At 34.9% G+C, this 25050-nt stretch overlaps 4 protein-coding genes across 5 annotated transcripts; 2 read left to right on the forward strand and 2 right to left on the reverse strand.

The window, feature by feature from the left end:
- Positions 1–1939: 1939 nt before the first annotated feature.
- LOC120210305 (ubiquitin-conjugating enzyme E2 34-like) lies at positions 1940–5481 on the forward strand. 2 transcript variants are annotated; one of them, XM_039209066.1, is made up of 10 exons: positions 1940–2042; positions 2550–2696; positions 3191–3245; positions 3848–3886; positions 3995–4058; positions 4154–4215; positions 4307–4346; positions 4484–4511; positions 4633–4724; positions 5008–5481. In XM_039209066.1, exons 2-10 carry the CDS (start codon positions 2640–2642, stop codon positions 5276–5278), a joined length of 708 nt encoding a protein of 235 aa, XP_039064997.1. In that variant the 5' UTR covers positions 1940–2042; positions 2550–2639; the 3' UTR covers positions 5279–5481. The 2 variants fall into 2 exon arrangements, with proteins under 2 accessions (XP_039064997.1, XP_039064996.1); XM_039209065.1 differs by having other exon boundaries at positions 2557–2696; positions 5008–5278.
- A 2780-nt stretch (positions 5482–8261) lies between these two features.
- On the reverse strand, positions 8262–11735 carry LOC120210304 (RING-H2 finger protein ATL3-like). The gene is made up of 2 exons (XM_039209064.1): positions 11731–11735; positions 8262–9253 (listed from the first exon to the last, which is right to left on the reverse strand). Exon 2 carries the CDS (start codon positions 9228–9230, stop codon positions 8379–8381), a length of 852 nt encoding a protein of 283 aa, XP_039064995.1. The 5' UTR covers positions 9231–9253; positions 11731–11735; the 3' UTR covers positions 8262–8378.
- Positions 11736–15545: 3810 nt separating this feature from the next.
- LOC120210303 lies at positions 15546–18586 on the forward strand. The gene is made up of 7 exons (XM_039209062.1): positions 15546–15706; positions 15871–16248; positions 16343–16395; positions 16811–16848; positions 17054–17372; positions 17509–17822; positions 17974–18586. The coding sequence occupies exons 1-7, from the start codon at positions 15694–15696 to the stop codon at positions 18578–18580; spliced, it is 1722 nt and encodes a 573-aa protein (XP_039064993.1). The 5' UTR covers positions 15546–15693; the 3' UTR covers positions 18581–18586.
- Positions 18587–18790: 204 nt separating this feature from the next.
- On the reverse strand, positions 18791–24157 carry LOC120210302 (protein STRUBBELIG-RECEPTOR FAMILY 6-like). The gene is made up of 16 exons (XM_039209061.1): positions 23822–24157; positions 22848–22980; positions 22681–22752; positions 22532–22597; positions 22376–22447; positions 22211–22282; positions 22028–22099; positions 21874–21939; positions 21699–21761; positions 21304–21605; positions 20904–21187; positions 20409–20680; positions 19912–20044; positions 19547–19686; positions 19297–19453; positions 18791–19205 (listed from the first exon to the last, which is right to left on the reverse strand). Exons 1-16 carry the CDS (start codon positions 23922–23924, stop codon positions 19053–19055), a joined length of 2160 nt encoding a protein of 719 aa, XP_039064992.1. The 5' UTR covers positions 23925–24157; the 3' UTR covers positions 18791–19052.
- Between the last annotated feature and the right edge of the window lie 893 nt (positions 24158–25050).

The following is a 25050-nucleotide window of genomic DNA, read 5'->3' on the forward strand; positions in this document are numbered from 1 at the left end:
CAAATCATACCAACAATAAAAATGAGGCCAACAAGTTACGCATAACACAGTTATGAAAGAGCAAAAGAATTTTAAGAGAAAAATGCAAGCAAAAGGAAACTTCTTTTACTCTCATTAAAACTAAATTAATTATACAATTCAGTGTTTATAATGATGGCTTATAATAAACAAAATTAATGTTTCAGAGATCCTGAAGTGCAGAGACAGCCATGAACAACGGCGAGAACTCTACTTGTTCCCTATAGGATTTGAAGCGCTCGGAGGTATTCTCCTGAAGCTGGAATTAACCAGTTTCTGAACGTTTCTCTTGTCCGCCTGCAAATCGTCGACAACCCGAGAAGCCGAACCATTTGCCGTTCTCGACACCAACGAAGCATGATCGTGTCGAACCGGACGAGCTTCTGCTTGAGCTAGATTAGATAGAGGCGTCCAAAGTAGTAGGAGAAGAAGAGTAAGAACTGATAATGCTCGAGTGTGTGCTTTCATTGCTGTGCTGCTAAAATGCTGGGAATCTTTGTTTCTGAGTGAACAAAATGATTGAAACAAAGTTGGTTTGATCTTGGGTTTCTCCCAATCTTGCTACTTATAAAGTAGTTAAAAAAAAGATTTAAGTAATGAGATGTCAAAGTCAGATCATGTACCATATTGTTGACTGTTACATTTGTAACTCTGACCGCAGTGTTTTGTTATTACAAAGGGATCATGTGATTAAGCAGGTTGTTCTTGACTAATTTATTGTCTTCTTGGGAACCTAAAAACGTTTGTTTTTATAATGTTAAACGGATCTCTACAGTTGGAAAACAGATACTGCAGGTAACAGCTGTAAGCAGAGATGAACTAAGTGCTCACAGCACGGTTATTGTTCTAAAATTTTATATAATTTAAATATTTTCTATTAATAATTAATTTTTATTTCTTTAAAATTTTATATTAAAATAAATTTTAATATGCACATTTCCGACACTATTTCCATTTTTCATGCACTCACCAAAAAAATTGCTGTTTTAGAAGGTTGTTTATGTCATTTCATTTTTCTAAAAAAAAATACTATAGATTATTATATATGAAGAGACTTAAATATTGCTTAGGTTAAATTCAAATTTAAATTTCGTTTAAAGTGAATTCAAATATATTCTTAAGCATAATTATCTAATTAATCTAAATAAAACTATAAATAATGATGTATTAGTATTGATTAAAAGAGAGTAGATAATATGAACAAGCGAAAAATATTAAAAATATTCAATCAGGATCATTGTTAAAGAGAATAACGTTAATAATATTTTTATCAAATAATTAATTTAGTGATCATAATAAAAAATAATAGATTAGTGATTAATAATATAATTTATTATTTTTGTAAAATCCAAGCAGAGTGCATAAATTCAATTCTTGCGTGAGAGGTAAAGGTAGAGATAGTTATTTGATTAGAATTTAATTGATTTTGATTCGACGCGATAGGGTCATTTTTTAAATAAGTTTAAGTTTATGTTTAAATATCGACCTGTCCTGATAATAATAATATACTTAATTTTTATGTATTTAAAAGATAATTGTTATAATATTTTATTTTTATATTTTTTAATTAAATTTCTCTTCTATCTAATGAAAATAATATACATATATATATTTTATTGAGTAGAGTATATATTTTTATGTTAAAATTATATTAAATTTTAAATTGAATAAATTTTCTTAAACCTAAATAAAATCAGATAATAAATAAAAGAAATAATATATTAAAATTAAAATTAATAAACTAAAATTCAACATAACTGATAACTCTGATCTAACCCATATCCATTCCTAACTAAAGGACACATTAGAAGCAGTAATAGGCTAATAGCAGTAGTAGTTGTACGCTACAGTACAAGCCATATAAAGCCAACCCGATAACGAGCGTCAAAATACCCATCCGCTCTCGCTTTCTCTCTCCGTTAGATTTTAGTCTCTCTCTCATTTTCCCTTTTTCTTATTATAATAATTCTAATTCCGGCTTCGATTCTCTCTTGCATCATAAAATAACTGCCTCGTTTCCCCAGGTAATTCTACAATTTTCCCATTTTTTCTCGATTCTGGAATCATTTATTTGAATTTTTCGTATGATATTCGGTATTGTAAGATCGATGTCCTTTTTATTGTTTTTTTTCAGGTTTAAATAGGGAGAGATCCTGGTTTAGACTTGACTTGTTGTTTAATTGATCAACGAAATTAGTCATTCAATGAATTTATAAATTTTCTCTGTTAATTAATCGGTAACGATTTTGGTAATTCCGTTCCAAAAGTTCACATTATTTATATTTTGTAAGATAAATAAATTGAAATTTGAAACCCTAAGGTTAATTACTTAGGTTAAATTCTTTGGTTTAATATCAATCATCGTTGATTAAAGTTAACTTGGGAAGGACCATGCAAATGTATGTTGCTTTTGATGAGTTATACTCATGATCTCTTGATTCCAAGCTCGTGGAATTCATTAATGGGTTTTTTACGTCTTGATGACTCCATAATTTGACTATTTTTGTTCTTATTTTTCTCTGTTTTGTGTTTGAATAGTTTTAATTTAAAAGTTGAAGGAACAAAACAGAGGTGGTGGGGGTTTTATTTGGTTGTGGTTGAGACTGGTTTTAGGTTTCTAGATGGCAGAAAAATCGTGTATTAAGCGCCTTCAGAAAGAATATAGAGCACTTTGTAAGGTATTGTTTTCTCTTTGTACTATTTCCTGCAATTCCTTCTATTGTCACTCTTTATATGAAGTTATGAGCCTGGGAAATGCTTTGATATTGTAGAAATCTTGTTAATCTTACCTAGTTAAACTTTCATGTTTGTGCATTTTCCCAATGTTAATTTCTGTGTGGTTTATGAACTTATTTTAATCCAAGGAAATTTTTTATCTCTGGTATCCTGTCTATGAGGCTTGTTACTGCAGAGCTAGCTTCAATAGTTAATGGACTGTGATTTTGTTTTGTTTAAAATTGTAGTCCGTATTGTGTGTTTTATTGGTTTATCAATCAGCAATTCAGCATTATGTTTAACTTCCTTTGAAAAATATATAAAAAGTTTATATATATTTTCTCTCCCTTCGCTAGTAATTTGGTATTATTAGAAACATGTTGATGCTTGAATGATTGTTATTGGTATAACTTGATTTCTTTTCAGTTATTTTAACAGTTGTTCTATGAACTTATAGGAACCAGTTTCTCATGTTGTTGCACGTCCATCCCCAAGTGACATTCTTGAGTGGCGTAAGTTTATTAAATCTTTTTTGTCTCCTTTCTTTGGATGAGCTCTGTAACAGACTAATACTAATGTCAAGACATCTTCTATAACAACAAGGAATTTGTGTATGGTCTTAAGATTTTATCCTTATAAAAGAAGGAAAATGATTGTTTTCATGTTTTCTATCGACTTGAATAGTGATTCATGGGAGGAATTTGCAGACTTCTGGAATATTTACAATGAACTAGAGTCTAATCCCTATTGCCGTATGATCCTATTTTAGTATCATCTAATTAGAGCTTAAAAAGATTTTTCCCTGAAGGAATTGGATATTGACCTTAATTTTGTAAGTTAATTTTCTTGCTCTTTCTAGTAAGGAAGAGTTCTATTATAGTGATCAGTACATGGCATGTTATTCTTCTACTTATGCAGATGAATGATAAAATTGGCTTGTTTCCTAGTTATTCCTAATGTTGGACTTGTGATCCAAGCTTCTCTAGTCTTTTTATACTGAATTAAAGTTGCAGTGGTTAGTTATGATTGAACTATTATGAGTTTTATCTAAGTCATGGTGTAGATGTAGTAGATTTTATGGGATTCATTTAATTTTTCTGCTTCACTTTTTCAGATTATGTGCTGGAAGGGAGTGAAGGAACACCTTTTGCAGGTTGGCTAGTTTATCCCATTATACTTGTGATTAATTTTATGTAACTCGTTGTAGAATCTGGAAGTAGTTATCTGATGCCACCATCTGCTGTGTGTGTTTTGTGCCAAGGTGGGTACTACTATGGAAAGATCAAGTTCCCTCCTGAGTATCCCTACAAACCTCCTGGAATCACGTATGTAGTTTCTTGCGGTTTTGACCTTTCAGTAATTTATGATAGAAAACACACATCTCTTTGTGACATCAAACTAAAAAAATTCATTCATGTAGAATGATCACCCCCAATGGACGCTTTATGACACAGAAGAAAATATGCCTGTCCATGAGTGATTGTAAGTTTTTTGAAGAATAATTTAGGTATTCCTGTTTATCTATATTTCTAAGAACTGATTTCATTTTAACCTTGTTCATGTTCTTTTGCAGTTCATCCAGAAAGTTGGAATCCTATGTGGTCTGTGTCAAGGTACAGGATTCAATCTAATTGCACCATTTTTTCTGGCACCATCTTTTTTAGGACCTTTCTTTACTTGTCTCAGGATGTTGTTGACATGTGAAACAATTGCAAAAAATTGCTAACTTCTTTTTTGTTTTCTTGTGCAGCATACTCACTGGGCTTCTGTCTTTCATGGTGAAACTTGGAATCTTTTCTTGCATCTTAATTCATTTAAATTGCAGTTTGGATAAGCTGCAGTACTTCTTCCTTGCATTGGCAATGTACCCTTAAGCAAAGCTGCCTTTTCCTTTTGCAGATGGATAACAGTCCTACCACTGGCAGCGTAAACACCACCGCTGCTGAGAAACAACACCTGGCAAAGACCTCCCTTTCTTTTAATTGTAAAAAGTACGTTTATTGCTTCACCTCCGTTGCATTCTCTTTCTTTTCATCCTTCTGTTTTTGAGAATCTAGTGCTCTTCAAATCAGTTTCGCCCATTTTCTGCTACTGTGAGTATGCTTCCACTTCTGTTAATTGTTTTTGGGTTGACGTTAAATTTATTACAATTGGCTGGATTCTACATTGCTATTAGCTAACAGAACTTTTCCGGGTTGCACATTATGTTAACAGTCAAATATTGCTGTAGTTTTGTTTTCTAAAATTTTTGTGAGCATATTTTTTCTATGGCAGCCCAACATTCAGAAAATTGTTTCCAGAATATGTCGATAAGTACAACAAGCAGCAACAGCTTGTGTCAGACCATTTATCAGAAGAATCACCTCAAGGAGAAAACCCCAAACCGGAGAAAGAAAAACTTGTCAACTCTTCAGGGGAAGAAGTTAAAAAGGCAGACAAACTGAGGGACACAAGAAACAGAAAACAGCCATTCCCAACATGGATGATGTTGTTGCTGTTTTCCATCTTCGGAATCGTAATGGCGTTGCCGCTGCTGCAGCTTTGATGGCCACATGGAAAAATTCCATTGTGGTTAGTGATAATACAGTGTCTGGGTGAGGGAATCCTTTTCAATGCTCCTTAGGCTTGTATTGTTGGTAGAAAGAATGTAGAGGGGAGTTTTGATAAGATTCCAGGGAAGGTAAGTTGGATTATTATTATTTGGCGTATGTTAAAAGTTAATGTTGGTAATTTAGCTATTGAGTTTGAGACATTGCATGCTTGTAATGTCGGTGGAGTTTATCCACCTTATGCTCTAAAGGTATCACAATGTTTTTACCAAATGATTCCTCACTACATTAAATACTATTTGTTGACAAATCCTGTTCTGTTTTACGTTTTTCAAGAATATTTTTTTTCTTCCTCTTCCTGTTAGAAGTGATTATTAATTGTCATAATATAAGCTATCCTTTTTTTTAACTTCTGTAATTACATAACTATGTAGGTAACACATTCAAGTGACTCGCAAAAATTAATTATTACGAACCATGAACGGATTGGCAATCAGAATATATTTGGATTTAGACCTAAATAAATCTTTATAGAGATTACACAAAATAGTATTATTTTCTTAGTAACACAAAGTAGTATTAAGATCAAGTAGTAAGAGGGTTAAGGGAAAAAATATATTAAGTATTTATATTAAAAATTTGAGAGAGATACGATTTAATTTGACTAATTATAAATAATATTTAAAAAGTAAGAGAAGCTAACATACAAATCAATCAAACAAATTTGGAGGGAGGGAGCAGGGCCTCTCCCAGGCATAATGTCCCTGGGCTCACATATGAAGTGGCAAATTGGAATAAAATGGATTGATTCATAAATAATATTTACGTAGAACAGAATTCAAACTGTGATTTTAAAATTCTGAATTCTTAACATTGTCTTTATGTGAAAACATCATTAGTGCTCCGGTAACTGTTAACGGCCGCTGATTGTGCTAAACCATGGCATCAGCAATTTCCCTAACAAAATCATGGATTACTAAAAATTTTCAGGTGAAATGGTAAGACTTGTTCATAAGGTGGAAACTGTTGCTGTTGCCAAGTTTTTTGTTCTGTAAATAAATCAACCCTGCAAGTAAGTCCGTAACGACCAGAACTGTTTTCTGGTGGAATCAAACGTGAATGCTGAAAATCTGTGTCAGAAATACCCTCAGTTTCCGGGAAAAACACTTTAACTCAGCCTTGACAGTACGTTTAATTTGAGCCAAGACATAATGATTCGATTCCTTCCCATTCATTCTTTTCTTATTTTCACGTTGCTTCTCTGGTTAAAAAGTTGTTTAGATGCCTACACATCTGCTGATTTTTGCAGTATCTACCCCACTGCTGGACTTTACAATACCAAATACACATAAAAAGTTAAAACTCGGATTTAGTTTGAGTTGAATCTTAGGGGTTGTTTGTTTACTTCAGAATAATTAAAGCGTTGAATGATTCAAATGCTGAATGATTCAGAGGCTCTGAATGATTTGACTCTGAATGTGACATATTGTTTGATAACTGACTCTGAATAATTCAGAATGTACTTCTGTACTGAATCATTCAGAGGTACGAAACAAACGCGATGCGTTCAGCGCTGAATAGTTCCATTAAGAGGCAAACAAACAACCCCTTAGCATCTGCAACTCGCTTTTGTATGTATATGTAAAGGCTTATTTCATTTCAACTCAGTTTCCATTCATCTCTAATATATCGCTTTTGAGTTGAATCTTAATTTTTGCAGTTTCCATTGCAACTCGGATTTAGTTTGGTGGTTGGCCCCTTGCCTTTGATGAAATAATTCGAGCAGTTGGACTTCAATCAGATTCATTGCCTTCATTTCCTCAACTGAAAGTACACAATATACAACTCTTTAATTTTCATTCACCTTCATTTCCTTGTGTGAAGCATTTGTTTATGGAATAAATCAACCAATGCCCTTTTTGCATTTGATTGTTTATTATTTATCTGCTACTCTGATCTTGGTTTTTGCTACTACTTGATGTTTATAGCTTCCAGGAAACCATGAGCAAATCTCCGATACATCCGAAACACGAGTCGAGTGATTGTTCTTGCTATGAATTTGATCCTCGGGTGAACTTTTCACAGGTAAATACAATTCTTTATCTTCAACCAATCATGGGTTGTGTTCATTAATTTGGTTTTGGCTTTTGAACCCTTCTTTTCAGTTTCTGGAAGAAGCGAAACACCATGCAAGAAACGTATACTTGCAGCGGTCACATTCATGTTCCGAGGGAGCGGGGAAGACGATACTGGGAACTGAGAAAAAGAGCAAGAAATCATGGAGAAACTCACTCTTCTCATGGTGCAAAATCGACAGAAAGAGCAAACCTGGTTCAGATCCTGTCAATGTTCCTAATATTTCCAGCCAATGAAACGTTGCATTTCAAGTCCGTTATGTAGAACCGTCAAGGGAGTCGAAGTCGAAACACCACGTCGGCGCCCCCAGTCTCCGCCGTTTTCACCCCTACAAGGAAGATGGAGAATGAGGTACCTTACATGAGTCTTGACCAGCCTAACAATCCTCATCATATCAACACTTATGGACCTGTCTATTTGGTGACATAGTGTATCAATTATAGAGTATTGACATAATGTAACTAAGATCTTTCAATATTCTGTATCTCAGTTCTGATAAATAGATGGTGGGAAATTTTACAGCACATATTCGAATTCGGAGCAGAACATACAGATGAGTGCATTTTACAGAACATGTACCAATTCCTCTAGTGAATATGAACTCTCAAGACTCAATATATATATGATAGATTCTTTACCGAATGATGATTTCAAGCATTGCTTTTAAATTGTTGCAGTTCAATTCCATGCACAACAACAAGCTAATAACTTGAACTGTAAGGAACAATAAGCAACAAAAGAGAGAGAAAACTGGGTTAATAGCTTTAACACTAACATGAATCCAGATTGAAACAAATCTTCTGCAAAAGCAGCCATTTTTTCTGATACCCATTTTGCAGGTGAAGGTACATTCTTTCAACAACATTTCTAATGGCTTTTTCAAGAGAAGATTGCCAGCATCTCTTATAGAATTCCACAATTCTCAGGGATGATCTCCTATATGATAAATACATGGAAACTTCAAGCATCAACTGAACTGCTTCCTGAACTATTAGGAACTACCCTTTTTTCCCTACTCAAAAGTCTCTTCAAAGACCTTAATCTCTTAGGCATTGGATTCTTTGATTCCTCCTCTGTGAAATTCTCATTTCCATTCGATGCAACATCAATCACTAAAATCCCTTCTTGTCTACCACTAGAAGAGGCTGCCATGGCAGAAGAACCAATAGAAGCAGATGCAGAGCCACCCTCAGCAGCAGCAGCACCGCTACTCACCTGTGTATGATTACCCCAAAACAACACATTCGTCGGGAAAGTAACCGAATCCGTCGAATACCCATCGTGCGGTGACTGAACTTGAGCTTGAACATTCACTTCATCGCCTGCAATAAGATGTTTTGGACTCTCGACTTCAACACCAACAATGGGGTTTCTACAAAGAGGACAGGTCGAGTGCGATTGAAACCACATGTCAATACAATCAACGTGGAAGCCGTGGTTACATTTAGGAAGCAGCCTAGCTTTGTCTCCATCCACAAGCTCACACAAGCAAACCGCACATTCCAGGCCTTCTTTGAAATCTTTTTGACTGAAAATTAAAGCAGGGAGTGAAGCGAGGATCGTTGAATCGAGGCCTTTGGTGGCACTGCGTTGAGGATGAGCTGCGTCTTGCCCCGGAGCGAATACGAAACGCCGCCGGCTGCGGCGGGAAGGGTGGGATGTTGGCTCTTCACGGCGCCACCAAAACCATTTTGCGTAAAGATGAAGACAAAGCACAAAGACCACTACTAAGAAAAGAACTATTATGGCTATGGCCATGATCTTCCCTGTTATTACCACTGCTGTCGATTCACCAAATCCAGGCTTATCCATGACTTTGGAAACAAACACCAAAACTTGTAGCTTTTTTTAGTGAAATTTCTCAAAAAGATTTGATTTTCAGATGAGAAGCAGCCTAAAGTCGCAGAACAAAACTGGGATTTTTATTATTATTTTTTTTTTTTGGGGGGGGAGGAATCAACCAAAGAAAATGTAGAGAAACGGGAGGGAAAATTAAGGAAAATGTAGAAAGAAGGTGCAAGAGAATTGAAAGAAGAAATTGCTCAAAAGAAAGGAATTATTTTGAGGATTGCAAATACTGAAAGAATCAAAGGAAATATAGAATCTTTTAGGGACTTTGCTTTGAGAGAGATCGAAAAGAGGGGGTTGAACTGAACTAAAGTGAAGAGGAGGACGGTTTTGGTGTCCAACTTTCACGACTCTTTAACATGATAAGCTGCGTATGAGACACCTGTATTGTATCATCTTTTTTTTTTAACAATATAAAATATTTTTTATTTAAATTATATCTATAATTGAGTTTCCAGTTCACTCTACTCTTTCCAATATAATTTTTTATTCATAAAATTTATATCAATAATTGTTTAAAAATATTAGTTTTTTATTACACAGAAAAATAATAAAACTTTTACACCTTTTGAGTACAATGTTCAAACATCAATAGTAAGTAGTGCTTAAATTAATGTAAACCCAGTCCTTATCCCTTATCAGAGCTTTGGTCTCCATTCTAATGAAATTTCATATATACATATATTTCCAAGGATTTTTTAATTTAGAATTTTTTTATTTAGGTGTCTAATTTTTTTAGTAATATAAATGTTTAACGTTACCAACATTAATATTTTAAGTGCCTAAGTCGTAATAGACATTAAAAAAATCCATTATCCATTTAGATTCTCACACGCGGTATTGATTATAATTTTTAATTATTAAAAATTAAAAAAATATATATATAATTAAATTAATAAAATATTAAAATTAATACTTTAACCCAAAAGTAAAAAATAAATAAAGTTACCGTGGATTAACCTCCCCCTTCTCTCAAACTCTTCTCCTTCCCCTTCCATCATGAAACACTTCTCCTTCCTTTTCACTCTCGATTCTCCTCCTGAGAAAGTACCTAATCTTATTGTTAGATTAGGTTAAGGGTGTAATATGCTTTGATTTCCATTCTGTTCCTTGTGGTCTTCTTTTAATTTGTAATTTCAATTTGATTCCACACTGTCGCGTCATATTAAAAGACAATGGTAAAAACCTAGCAAGACCAAACCGAGTTAAAACCTTAAAAGAGTTGCAGGGAAATCCGAATTTTAGAAATGTTTTGAGTTTTTTTCCTTTTTTAAAAAAATAATAATTTTAAGTTTTTTAAAATGAAATGTTTAAAAATTATAAATGCACCACATATCACATTTTCAATAGTCGATAAGAAAATTTAACGGTTGTCACGGACTATACATTTAAAGTGATAACGTTAGGTACCTAAATTGATCGAAAAATTAAATACCTAAATGAGAAGAGAGGTATAATTTAGGCACCTTTTTTATATTATGCCATTTTTATATTTGATCAAAATTAAAAAGTTGATTCAGCAGTTAGTAGACACAAACGAAGGTAGAATTTTTATTTAAAGGAGTAAAATGAATCTATAAATGTTAGGAGGGGTATAAGTATAATTTTGGTATTAAACTAATTTGTAGTTATATAATTTCTTAAGGGACTACAATGTAAAACTTTCATTACAGGAAGCCAATGTCACTCAGTACCTACTCATTTACTTTAGTCCATTTGGTAAACATTCAAGTTGGAGCGTTGATCTGTTGTATAAAATAAATCGCTAAATGAGTGATTTTCAAAGTCATGAAAACCGCCACAATTACTGGGCATGCAAATGCCCACATGAGCCACCCGCCTATACAATTTCCATTCTTCATTTACTTGTCAATTTCCTATCATTCTTTTCAACATCCCTACTTTACACAATTACTGGGCATGCAAATGCCCACATGAGCCACAATTACTTTAGTCCATTTACTTTACGCATTTGATATTAATTTTTATAACTTAAAAATCATGAATGGAGAAAATGTTTGTTCAATGATCGAACTGAATACATGGTTGGTATTTTATTAATGAAAATTAATATATCCCATTACATGATTCGTCATTTTGACATGTTATTATCATATTGATAATCCAATACCAGTTTGAAAAAAATTGTTGACTTCAAGTAGTAATTTGTAGGATGGACCTAATACTTTACAATGGGATCATAAGCATAGTTTGAGAAGGATTCTCATCGGACATCCAAATCCAAATAAAGCACAAGTGAATAAAGAAAGTAACCGATAGGAAAATAAATAAAAATTACAATGGAAACTTGCAATTAGGTGTGTATTAGCAGACAAAATTTCACATGGTTTATGTAATAAATTAAGCCTTACTTTGTTTACAACACAAATCTCAAAGCAAAACCCACTCCTTTGATTCCTCAGTATTTGCTGCGAAAATACCGCGTAAAATAAATAAAAATTACAATGGAAACTTGCAATTAGTGTGTATTAGCACAAAATTTCACATGGTTTATGTAATAAATTAAGCCTTACTTTGTTTACAACACAAATCTCAAAGCAAAACCCACTCCTTTGATTCCTAAGTATTTGCTGCGAAAATACCGCACCCATGTTCCAACTTCCAACATTTTTGACTCCTTGTCCCTCCCCGCTGAAAAGGGTGTGTAAATGGTGGCTTCATTTCAACTCTAACTAAAACCAATATCAACCCTACCTAATTCACCATGCTTGACCCTCGAGTTTTATAAATCAGATGAAAGATCGAAAAAGATCCTTCTCTCTTTTTCATATTTCATCTATATTATTCGTCTCTTTTAAACGATATCTTCTCTCTCAGATATATTTTTTTCTTTTAAACTTTTACATAGACTCATTCATAATAGTTCTTTGCTTAAATAAAAAAAATAAACCATCAACTATACGAATTATTTTCATCAACAATAACATTAAATATTTATATTTTAATTTTAATTTCAAAATTAATATCAAATGCGATTCTTATTTTCTGCGTTAAATTTGTAATATTGTAACATTGCTTTCGTTGTCCTGTTACCAGAACCGTGTAATAATAATAGCAAAAGCAATCATAATGTCTTGGGTGATTACATTGTGAACGAAATAAATAATTTTCATAAATGAGGACCCAAAGAAATTATTGTAAGCATGGATTAGCAGTCTTAATCGTTTTTTTTATTTAAACTCGATTTTATTAAGGTTTTGCATGTAATTAACCGACCAATATTGTCAAGTTGATGGCATGATTTTGACCACAATTTTGGGCTTTTATAAGTCTTAGCATTTAGGAGTACTCAAACATTAGACAAAATGATGAAGAATGAATGATTTTTGTTCAGGCCTCATAATGGGCGGCCGATAGCCTAAATTAAGCAGCAAAACATAGACGGTGGTGGATGAATTGTGGGCATCCATTGCTTTCTTTTTAGACTTTGGAGAAAGTTACATATAAAAACACACACACACACGACTAAAATACTATTGAATCCAATTTATTTTGATTTGATTTAATTTTATAATATGAAGTTATATTTTTTAAATTTTGAGCTTAGAGTAAATTTCGTGAATGATAAAATTGAGTTAGATCAAATTTAAATTTATAGTAAAAAATTTCAGCCTAACCCATATGATATGTAATCTCCCTTCTTATACTAAAAAGATAATTATTATAATTCTCCTCTTTTTATATATATTTTAAATTATCTCTATACTCTTATAAATTAAAATTAAAAAATAAATATATGTGTTAAATTAAAAAATATTGATGACAAGAACGAGATTATAGTGGTATTTGACTGTTCTTCCCTTTTGGTTTAAATAGAGAATCGCAAACATTAGTTCTATAAAAAAATAGAAGATTATTGGTTTAAAAAAGATGATGAACATTAAAAAATTAATTTACTTTTTAAGAATAAACAAAGACAAATCTAAGTCTAAAACTACTTGGTCATGTCCTCCTTCAGGACCCAAAATAATTTATTATTGAGGATTGATATTGGTTCAACTAGTGATATTTTTTGTTCTATTTATAATGATCTAATTAATAATATTTTATTTAAATTTACAACTGACGATATTTTTTTAATACAGTAGTAATATATTTTCCAGATATTGACACTTCTGTATGTGTGTATGTGTATAGATGCAAACCCAATTTCTCAAACACAAAAGATTTGCTAAATCAATATCAATTTTGGTCTGTAAAATGTTTACGCTTGAATTTTCGATCCAAATTGATAAATGCACACTTGAAGATCGCTAGAACTTTGAAGGATGTGATAAATAAAAGTACAACTAACAATGTTAGGTTTGTGATTTGAATTAGGACCAATACATGATTTTATATCATGAATATATATTTAAAATTTAAGAAATATGGAATTAAAATATTAAAAAATCAAAATGATGTAATTTGCAAAACAAGAACAGAAGAATAAAAAGAATGTTACTGAGCCAGGTTACTGCCCTGCTTTGCTCTCGAATAACCCATCAAAGAATGAATCATGGTTAACTTGTAATTAACTTCACTAAACATACCCAACACTCTCACAAAATGCCAATGTGATCTCCGACGAAAGCGGGTTTTGGATCCATTTCACCGCCCGAGAAACCATGGAAGAAACGAGAAAGCTCCGTTTAGGGACAACGTTAACCCTGCAAATAGGGCAAGTCGTGCCAACTTTAAGCCATGCATCAATGCAACCATCATGAAAACCATGGCCACACCTTAGCCACCCGAGTTTTTCCCCCTTGGAGACCTCACTAATGCACACTACACAATATTCGACATCACGGCTGCTGCTTTCGATCCATTTGTTATAGAAATGATAGCAGCCGCTGACGACCACCATGAGTGAAGCCGTGGAAACCCAGATTACCGAGAGCATACCTCTGGTTAATGCTCCTGTCTTTTGTTGTGTTTGCTATGGAAAGATGCAAGGGTTTTGAATCGAATTTTATGGCTGTGCTTGTTGGACTGGTAATTAAGCAAGGTGGTGGGGGTGGGGCAGCTGTATTGCTGGTGGTGCTGCCGTGTCAACGGTAGTGGCAGGTGCCGGATACGTTAAGGCAAGTAGATGGAACTTGGAAATGGGAAGAAAAAAATGCGACTGTAATCTTAGACTCGTTGAAGATTTATGTTAATATTCTTGGCTTTGACGTTTTCTTTTGGCCGCTATCAAACTACGTAGGATTCATGTTCATTCAAAGATATCGGAGGAGTTTATCTATATCTAGGGTATAAATTAATATAGTGTTTGATGAATTATTCATATTATATTTGTTTATTAAGTAAAATAAATGAGTATGAAGAAAAATCTATATTCATTTAACAAAAGATTGAACATAAATAAAGATGTGTTTGGTTCTTTTATGTTTATAAACAAGTTTATAAATTAGTTTATTGACTCATTTATCTGGTTCTCATTTTCATTTTATTTTTTTACATTTTAAATATTGTTAAAGGTAGAGACTAAATTGAACGCATAGAAACTTTTAAAGTTCAAAATGTGGAACTTAAGACGCTTAAGGCTTGCAAATAAAAGGGTAAAAGGAGAGCGTTGGTTGAGGGGACTATAGCCATATAAACTAACATATCGACAAACGCCATATAAACGAACATATCGACAAATGCTAATGAGTATATTGGCAAATGATATACGTACACGTTCATGAACGTTAAACGAACATGTTCACTACCGCTAAATGAACCGAAAACGAACATGATACTAAAAATTTAAAAGAATACAAAACCGAAAAATTAATAACTTTAAAAATAAACAAACGAGCACGAACATAAATATACAATCTTATTCGTTCAAGCTCGATTCATTTACATCCATATTTACATACGCTCTAAATATTTAATGAATTATAATTTTAATATCCAAATCTATAAATTATTTTATAAATTTATAATATCTAAATTTATTAAAATTTAGATTAAATATCCCCAAATACCTGAATCCGAACTATCGTGGCTAAGCATGAGCCTGTTTCTGTTCAAATAAAAACTGTAGGATCTCACTTCAAAAAAAAAAAACTGTAGGATCTGAATGTAACCCAACCCACCAAATAAACAGCCCAATGGAGTGTTTCACAAATGGGAAAATAAGGCCATCGTTATCTATAACCCAGCGTCTGCAAACAACAGAAGTGCATTTTTATCGACAATATCTGTGTGGTTCTCTCTGTTTCAGCTTAACCATCTCTGCATCTAAAATCCCTTCCACGAGACCTCTGTTTCTCTTGTTGTTTAGGCTTATGTCATACTGATATTATCGACCTTCAACATTCTAAAAGAATAAGAAACAAAACCTCCTGCTGGAATGTGGGCGTCTAGCTTATTTGAAATTTTGTTGAGATAAGATTCCAAGTTTTGGGTTTTGATTCTTTAGGCTGAATGAGCTCCCATGACTTTACTAGGTATGTTCTATGTTTCGTTTTTCATTTACATGTTCAAGTTTAATTTGTAGTTGTTGAATTTGGTTTAATTTTATGGATTTTGTGTGGTTTGTGTGTCGAGAATTCTGGGTGTTTTGTGATTTCCCATGAGCATTTTTATCACTATGATTGGCTGCCTGAAACAGATATCGCCACTGCGAAACCTTCCTTGCAAGGCCCTCTGGTTCCGGTGAGGGTTCAAGTTTTGTCAAATACATGGAAATCCTCCCCATTGCCGACGAGGGTAAATTTTCATGTGGGGAACCAGGAGAACCACTTTGGAAAACTCCAGGTTAGAGCTGTTGCGACACTCGAACCGAAGTGTCCGGTTCCGAAACAAGATGGATACAACAATAAGTCACAGCTTGGTGGTAATTCAAGCCCTTCATCAACTCTGGCCGAACGTTTGGAGACCAGAGACTCGGATGACGAATTGGACGAGAGGGAAAAGTTAAGGCGGATGAGGATTTCTAAAGCGAATAAAGGAAACACGCCTTGGAACAAAGGCAGGAAGCACAGTGCAGGTCATTTCCATTAATTTATGGTACTATATTTTGTTTTGCACATTGTCGAGTTGTTGCAACGATAACCACGGTTGCATTGTGTTTTTATCTGCAGAGACCCTCCAGCGGATAAGGGAGAGAACAAGGCTTGCAATGCAGAATCCTAAGGTGATGTCATGTAAGAAACTTTTAAGTTATCACGGTGATTGAACTTTGTATGCTTTATGTTTGCATGGAGTAAAATTAATCACATTTATTAATTCATTGTAACTGGTTCATGTAATTCTTTCCGCCATCATAACTCCATTAGGATGAATGATGTAATGATGACAATTCAGATTGCGGAAACTAGTTAAGCAAAAAAAAGCCGAAAAGCATACGATTGAATTGAATGCAAAGTCTGTTTCAGTGCAGTCTGAACTCTCACACTTAAATGGGGTGGGGGTGGGGGGATCAATGATGCTATCTCTTGAAAATGAAGATCACTTTACACCGATTTATATTTTCTTTTATCTCGTATATAAATACATTTAAATGGCATTATATGATACTTATTTACTCTTATGTAAATTTCAAAATGCAGGTCAAAATAAAGTTGGTTAACCTTGGACATGCTCAGAGGTGAGTGCTTCACTGTTAATGCTTAAGTTTTAAGTTTCCCATCTGGCTCTTCTAATTCTATCCACTTCTCTTCGGAATTCTATATGTGTATCCTGAATGTTGTACTTCAGTTTTCAACCACTATATATCGAAATTCGATCTTATATATGTTTTTGTTTCTACCTTGTTAACACATAAATTGACTTTCTTCATAATGATCCTACAGTGAAGAGACAAGAGCAAAAATCGGAGTGGGTGTCCGAATGGGATGGGAGAGGCGTCGTGGGAAGTTAATGTTGCAGGAAACTTGCCACTTTGAGTGGATGAACTTGATTGCCGAAGCATCTAGAAAAGGCTATTGTGGTGAGGAAGAGCTACAATGGGATTCTTACAAGATATTAGATGAGCAGTTGACGAAGGAGTGGTTGGAAAGTGTCGAACAAAGGAAATCGATGCCTAGACCAAAAGGTAGCAAGAGAGCACCAAAGTCCCTTGAACAGAGAAGGAAAATTGCAGAAGCCATTGCAGCCAAATGGGCTGATCCCGTAAGTGCTTGCACGTTTCTTTTCTTCTTCCTTTTTACCACATCAGCAGTGAAAATTATGACATTGACCATAGGGATCTACAGATTGGGTTATTCCAACTGATGTGGTTTTTTGTTTCTTGCTATATGCCGTCTAGGAATACCGTGAGAGAGTTTGCTCTGGCTTGGCAAAATATCATGGCATTCCATCCGGGGCTGAAAGAAAACCGAAGCGGAAGCCAACAGCTGGTACACAGTCCAAGCAAAGCCCTTCGAAGCGGAAAGCCAGTGATACAGACTATTGTTCTGCTAGTGAGACTATAAGCCCAATTGAGCGGATAAGGATTCAAAGAAGAAATAAACCACTTTATAAGGATCCTATGGCCTGTTCCAAGCTTGAGATGTTGAAGAACATAAGAGCACAAAGAGCAGCGGAAGAATCAAAGAAAACCGAAGCTGTTGAAAGAGCAAGGTTAGTCTTTGCCTTATGTTCCGCAAGCATGTTACATTAACGATATCAATGCCACACAGATAACTATCATTCCCATGCATCATCTTCCTGCACTTTTTAGTGGGCTGCTAATTCACTGCTTAACTCAATGCCTACATATATGACACCGCAGACTTTTAATTGCTGAAGCGGAGAAGGCTGCAAAAGCCCTTGAGGTCGCTGCAATGAAGAGCCCTGTTGCCCGAGCTTCCCTTATTGAAACCAGAAAACTTATAGCAGAAGCAATTCAATCAATTGAATTGATAGAGATCGGGCAGATTACATCCGATGAGAATAGTGGATACATTTCTGTTGACTCGGTTGAACCGGTTAGCCCAGTGGAGAACAATATACAATTAGAAAACATCGGTATGAACCAAGCGGAACAGAGAGAAGTAAATGGGAACCAAACCCTTTCAATAACCAACCATGAGGAGTTTAATCTCTCTAGCTTTATTATTCCAAAGATAGTGAATGGCGACAGGGATGAACAACTTGCTTCTCCAAGCACGAACAACCATAGTTTTTCGACTCTCAGCTTCGAAACTTTGATCAAGTCTGATTCATCTCAGCAACTCAACCAGTTGGAAACAAATGGGACCATCGAGCACGAGAAGAATCCTCTGGTAAATGGAACCAAAGTTCAGCTGAAGGATGATGGTATGCCTTGTAAAGCAGTCACCGTAACCAAGAAATGGGTTCGTGGTAAGCTTGTTGAAGTCACTGAAGAAGTTTCATAAGGACCATGAACCACACAACTGATGTTCAAGTGAGTTTTTTTCAACATACTGAGCTGTGGATTTATGTAAAATTGGTCAATTTTTGTTTTTAGTCCTTGTATTAGACATATGTTGCTTTAATTTGGTTGAGATTATTATTATTGCTACAATGGAAAGACCTGAATTTAATAAGCCCACAAGAAGAGAATAAAGAAACAAAAAAGAAGAAACTGAGAATTAAGAGTGTACTCTGTGCCTTATTACTGTAGATAGAAAAAAGAAACTAAAAGTTCAACACGTACAGAAGGGTGAGAATTTCAATGTATGGGTATCACCAGTTGGACTATATTGCAACATATTACAAACTGCCGGGACTGAACTGAAGCCGAAACTAAAGTTAAGGTGCGTATAATTATTTTACAATGAAACCCAAAAAAAAAATTCAAACGCGATTACAATCACCAAAATCAATCAAGCAAGAGTTCTAAGGCCATTACATGTAGTCATGTGCATCACTTGAGTTGTTGGTTCGCGGAGATACCCCTTGGTCAGTCCCTGTTGTTCTCTTACTCATGTTAGCTCGCTGCACAAGTCGAACCAATGCTTCGACCACTTCCGACATAGGTGGCCGAAACTCGGGCTCAGGCTGCACCAAAGAAACAAGTAAAGGGATCAAAGTTAAGGCAAAAACACGGGAAAAAAACGTCATCTTTCATTTTTCAGCCAAAAGATATTACCTGGACACAAAGAGCAATGACATCTGCAAAACGTGAGAGAGATTTAACCGGGTAAAGCCCTTCAAGTGCCAGGTCAACCATCTTGGATAGAGCATCGATATCGTGGAGCTGAGGCGTAGCCCAGCGAACCAAAGATTGCTCTAGTCTAGGCCTTGTGCTGTGGAAAAAAGGTCACGTGGTAGTTAGAATTGTGATTGTAGCAAACACCGTGAACTATGGACTACCCAACTTTTCATAGATGATTCCTCACCTGTCAAATGGCTTGCGTCCGGTGAGAAGTTCCAACATAACCACTCCGAAACTGTAAACGTCACTCTTAAGAGAGTACTGACCGGACATAGTAACCTCAGGTGCACTGTATCCAGAGCCCACATCATCACGATTCAATACCTGCACACCAAAATGAGACGATTTCAGTATATACATAAACAACTATAGAAACACTTAGGTCTAATAAAGAACTCGTATTGAACAGAAGACACGAGATAATTCGAAAATAGATGATGTACGACATAGTTGTGTATAGCTAGTGGGAAGCAATAGTTTAACATCAAATAAATAATATTTACTAGCTCATGCAATAACACAGTAACATCTAGAATGCATAAAATGTACCTCGTCAGCATTCGGAATAAAGGATACCAATCCCGAGTCGGAAAGGTGAGGATTGAGCTCAGCATCAAGTAAGATGTTGGTTGACTTGATATTTTTATGAACGATGGATGGCGAGCAAACTTCATGCAGGTACCTGAAAAAAATAGTACCTTTTTTATCAATTCCAAGTAACCATTGCCCATTTGCAAGAGATGATAAATACTGCAGGTACGAAAGTCTAACTTCCTAGCAGACTTTTATCGCAGAACACAATACATACCAGATTGTAATGAATATTTAGAGATTCCTAAAAGTCAACAGATACTCTACTAGCAACTTATAAAATAGTTATAGTAATCAATCGGACATCAGTAGGTATGCTAATGATTTTAACCTCAACCTCATCGGACAACTACCTGACTTTGCAAGGTTCAAACAGGTCTGGTAATACGACGAGTAGGCAAAAGTTCTACAATAAGTAATAGCTATAGTCGCCCATGACTGAATTTTCAACTTACTCTAGCGCACGTGCAGTCCCCAAAGCAATTTTGACACGGGAGTTCCAAATCAATGGCTTGCTGTACTCGTCTGGTATATGCAGGAAGTCGTGAAGAGAACCGCTTTTGTGGAACTCATAGACAAGCAGGTGTTGTCCATGCTCCGAACAATAGCCAACCAGCTCTGTTACATTTGTGTGATGCAACTGGGAAATATTTGAAACCATCTCCATAAAATCGTCTGACATTCCACTGGGAAGAGCTGATGAATCTATTTTCTTCACAGCAAGAACCTATGGCAGTATGAAAACAACTAAAACTTGTGAAGAGAATAAACTATGGAAACAAATTTACGAAGATCGATGATATCGGAAATGAGAACTAAATATGCGGATGAAAAGAGTATTTATCAAGTTAGAGCAGATAGAAAACTAAAATGGCTATAAAAATTCAAGCATGGATAATGCTCCATTTATTCTGACATGACTATGGATTTTCTAGGCAGGAAGATTCTACCTTGCCATCGTCAAACTGAGCTCGATAAACACGTCCAAAAGGCCCTTCACCAAGAAGATTTTCAACACTGAAACTGCCGGTAGCCATCTGAAGATCTGCTATCGAATATGATTTAACATTTGTAGGAGGTGGTACAGATTTCTTAACAACAATAGGCTTTTTATTAAACTCTTCTTCATCGAATGATTTGTGACGGTCGATAGGAGGGGGTCGAAGATTTATTGAAATGGGTGTATCAAATGCCTGGCTGTCAAATGAAGATGAAGACTTCATGGATTTGTTTTCTGCAATACGATTTCAAGCATGAAAACAAATAGTTAGATCAAGAGAACTAAACATGTTCATGGTGACACTAAACTTGGCCACCATGCAGAATTACAGATAGACAATTAAGTGTTACCGTGCACTTCATTAGAAGCAAGAGGAGCAAGAGATTGATTATCGAGCTTTTCGATATCCGAGGACGACCTCCTGGATCTTCTCTTCACCAAAAAGAATGCTACAATAGCCCCGACAATGAGGATCGATATCACTATTCCAGCTATGGCCCCGCCTCCGATACCTGAACTGCCACTCCCACCACGAGAAGCATCTGATCCGGAGCCATTGCCACCAGAGTTGTGCTTTCTGGTGCCTGTAGTAGCGGGAGTACCAGGTGGAGGTGGGGGTGCAGGCCCCGAGCTCCATGAATTACCGTCCCTCCTGTCATAGAGGTTATTCAGATCAAAATCATAAAGAATTTTCTTTGAGACCATACAGAAACATCAACACTTTATAACACGGTCAAGTGCTTACTTCAAATGGATGCTTTTCAATTGATCAGGCACCCAGCCGGTGAAACGGTTATCAGAAACATCTCTGTGAGACACAAAAACAACCATCACAAACTGCAGTATCATAGGGTCAATTACAAGATAAGAATACAATATATGATATCTAGCATTATCGAAATGATACGCCAGTTACCCACAGATTATCAAGGGGAAGATTTGCAAGGACATTGATAGTGCCGGAAAACTGGTTGTTTTGCAAGTACCTACAGAAGGGTAAATAATATATGTAAAGTTAAAATAAAAATCCAACATATAAAGTGTTAAACAAAAGATATCTCCTCTAATACTTACATAGAGCTTATACTGGTGAGATTCCTAAAACTCTCGGGTAGAGAACCGGACAGAGAATTGAAAGAGAGATCCCTGAAGCAAGGAATAAAGATAAAATTTAACTAGGTGTTTCCTTTAAATTAGCTTAAAGACAGACAATTAAAATATTATATAATGTGATCAGATGAAGGAAGAACATCTTACAATGTGGAGAGGGAAGAAAGTGACCAGAACATGTCACTCAATGCATTCTGCAACTGGTTATGAGCAAGATTTCTGAATTTCCACAAATGGGAAAGAAAAAAGACTTTTAGAGTTTAAATGTTACGGACCTTGCATCGAGAGATGAATAATTGGAACATTACTTACAGGTATTGAAGTGAAGGCATCTGGCTGATAGAGTAAGGGACGCCTCCGGTAAATTGATTTGACTCGAGATTTCTGCATTCGGATGAACATTATATATAAATCATTTAAAAATAAAAAATCAATAGGAAAGGAAACAAATGCATGAATGAAATATACAATCGCTGCAAGTTTGGTGGGATATTATATGGTATGTCTCCAGCAAGATTGTTATGGCTCAAGTCCCTGCAGGTTTTGCCAGAACATCAGTATGAATCAAATAAACATAGAACAAATCAATACACAGTTAAAGTTTATAGATTTCTTACAATTCTTTCAATGATGTTAAACTTTGAAGGCTGTAACCCATTGTCCCGGAAAGTCCAAGATTTGACAGTTTACTGATAAAAAGGCAATAGAATGACATAATGTAGTTAATATCAGAAAGATGTAGGACAAGCAGTCTCAAAGGAAAGCAGGGATAAAAGAATATCACATTTCGATGACACGTGTGTTTGAGCAAGTAACACCTTTCCAGGACTGCCCACATGGATCGCCATTGCTAGCAGCCCACCCTGTTAGCTGCTGTGGCGAATTTAAAGCGCTGTACATAACCCCAAGGGCAGAAGCTGCATAACAAACATGCCAACATGCAGAATGAGTAACCCAAGGAGATAATATATAGTTATAAATACTCCCATTAAACAAAATTACCAGCTAAAGCTAAACGTCCATTAAAGAGCACTTCCAGGCACAACATTAGAACATAAATGAAAACGGAAATTCGGAAACTAATTCATCTCAGTTTCAAGTATCAGCCAAGCAGAAAACTGATATTTATTTGCAGAAAAAGCTTAAGCAGTGTGGCCAAAGAGGAAAGACCTTGCCCTCAACAAAATGTACGAAGAGATATAAAGTGCCATGATTTTTGGAGTCCAGGGGATGAATTTCGATTGCCGATATAGATTCTTTATAACCATTAAGGCAGTCGTTTCTCCAGGCAGCCAAGAGCAGTTCTGGTCTTCCAAAAGCATGAAAGTGAAAATTTATTATTGATATCCAGGAAGAGAAGTGGAGAACAAAATGGCACTTTGGTCCAGTCAGCAGCAATCAAGAGAAACACCAAAAGGATTGTAAATTTGTCCAGAAGCTCACGTCCCAGCAAGTTATGAATTAAACCAGCAACTAAAAAACCAAACTTCCCTCACCCTTTTCTAATCTATATACAATCCCACAAAGAACCCACCTCTTGAAATCAAGGTCAAAGCTTTATAAACACCACCGACAAAGTTAAAATGGCATTGTCTTCAAACAAGTCCATTTTATTTAGATAAAAACATAGCAGAGAGCAAAGCAAAACCAAAAAGTAAAACCAAAGATCACAGATTTGGCAATGAAAAAGCAAGCAACCGCAAAATTCATGAATCTAGTATCTAAACATAATAAATCAGGAAGAAAAAAAACACTAACCATCTCCTTGATCTGTTTCGCCATTGACAAGTCTTGGTTTAAACCCCAGAATGCAGACTGTAAACAGCACCAAAATCATAGCTTTCCTCCAATTCTTCGCCATATTTCTCCAAACTGGTTCCTTCCCAGAAAACAAAACTGGCCTGGTCTTACACCCTTTCTCTTCTTATTCTTCTATCTCAATAAAGAAAATTGTTTTTTTATTCTGTTGTAGGTTTTTATACCTATTCAGCCATTAGTCCATAACCAAGCAAAAGCTGGCAGCACGATTAGCCAGAAGAATCTAAAGCCACACACTGCCTTTATATTTTCATTTGCTGTGACTGTAAAAATATCATTTTACATCAATATTTATATATATACACACAGTTACTAGCATCAAAAGTTTCAAAATTTTGTAATGAAAAACTGTTCAAAAATTGAAAAAAAAAATTGTTATGGATTTGGTGGGTGGATCTTTCCCCCCCGAAAATTACTGTTTTTTTCTGAAGAATTTCTATTACATAATATTTTTTTATTCGTGGATTAAATATAAAATAATGAATATCAAAATAGTTAAAATAGAATTAATGGTTATTATTAATATCCAATAATAAAACAGCTGTTGTGCTGGTGTAACTTTCACACGGTTTTAGGGTTGGGATTTTAATTCTATTTTTGTTATATGATTATACAGCTTTTAAGAGTAGTTGGCATCAAATACGTGGCCCGAACTGATTGTTCTTCCTAAAGGTCATGAATTCAAGCGACAAGCGACTGCATCTACAGAGTATATGTACATTGTCAATAACTAAGAAAAATTATGAACATATATTATATTGTAATCATCACAGACTATTCAATTGATTATTTCTCTCGCCTAAGCTCAACTTGATTTTAGAGCGATTACATTTGACTTAAAATTTTGATATGAATATTTGGATAAAACTCGCATCTGACTTGATTCAATCTTATACAAAATAAAAAAAAAGCTTATTTTTATTATGTAAAAATAGGGACCTAATTGAAAAAATATATATAAAGAGAGTTATATTATAGCAGTTCTCCCAAAATATATAAAAGAAAGTTATATATAATTTCGAGTTAGGTTAGATATTTTTATCCTAAACTCGAACTTAATATGACCTCATAATTAATAAACTCTAGCTTGGTCTAATCCAAACTCGATTTTAAAAAAATCATATCAAATTAGATCAAAACTCATCGAATTCATATCAAGTTATCATCCC

Source organism: Hibiscus syriacus, unplaced genomic scaffold (assembly GCF_006381635.1).
Source record: "Hibiscus syriacus cultivar Baekdansim isolate YM2019G1 unplaced genomic scaffold, ASM638163v2 tig00109923_pilon, whole genome shotgun sequence".
Classification (NCBI taxonomy): Eukaryota; Viridiplantae; Streptophyta; class Magnoliopsida; order Malvales; family Malvaceae; genus Hibiscus; species Hibiscus syriacus.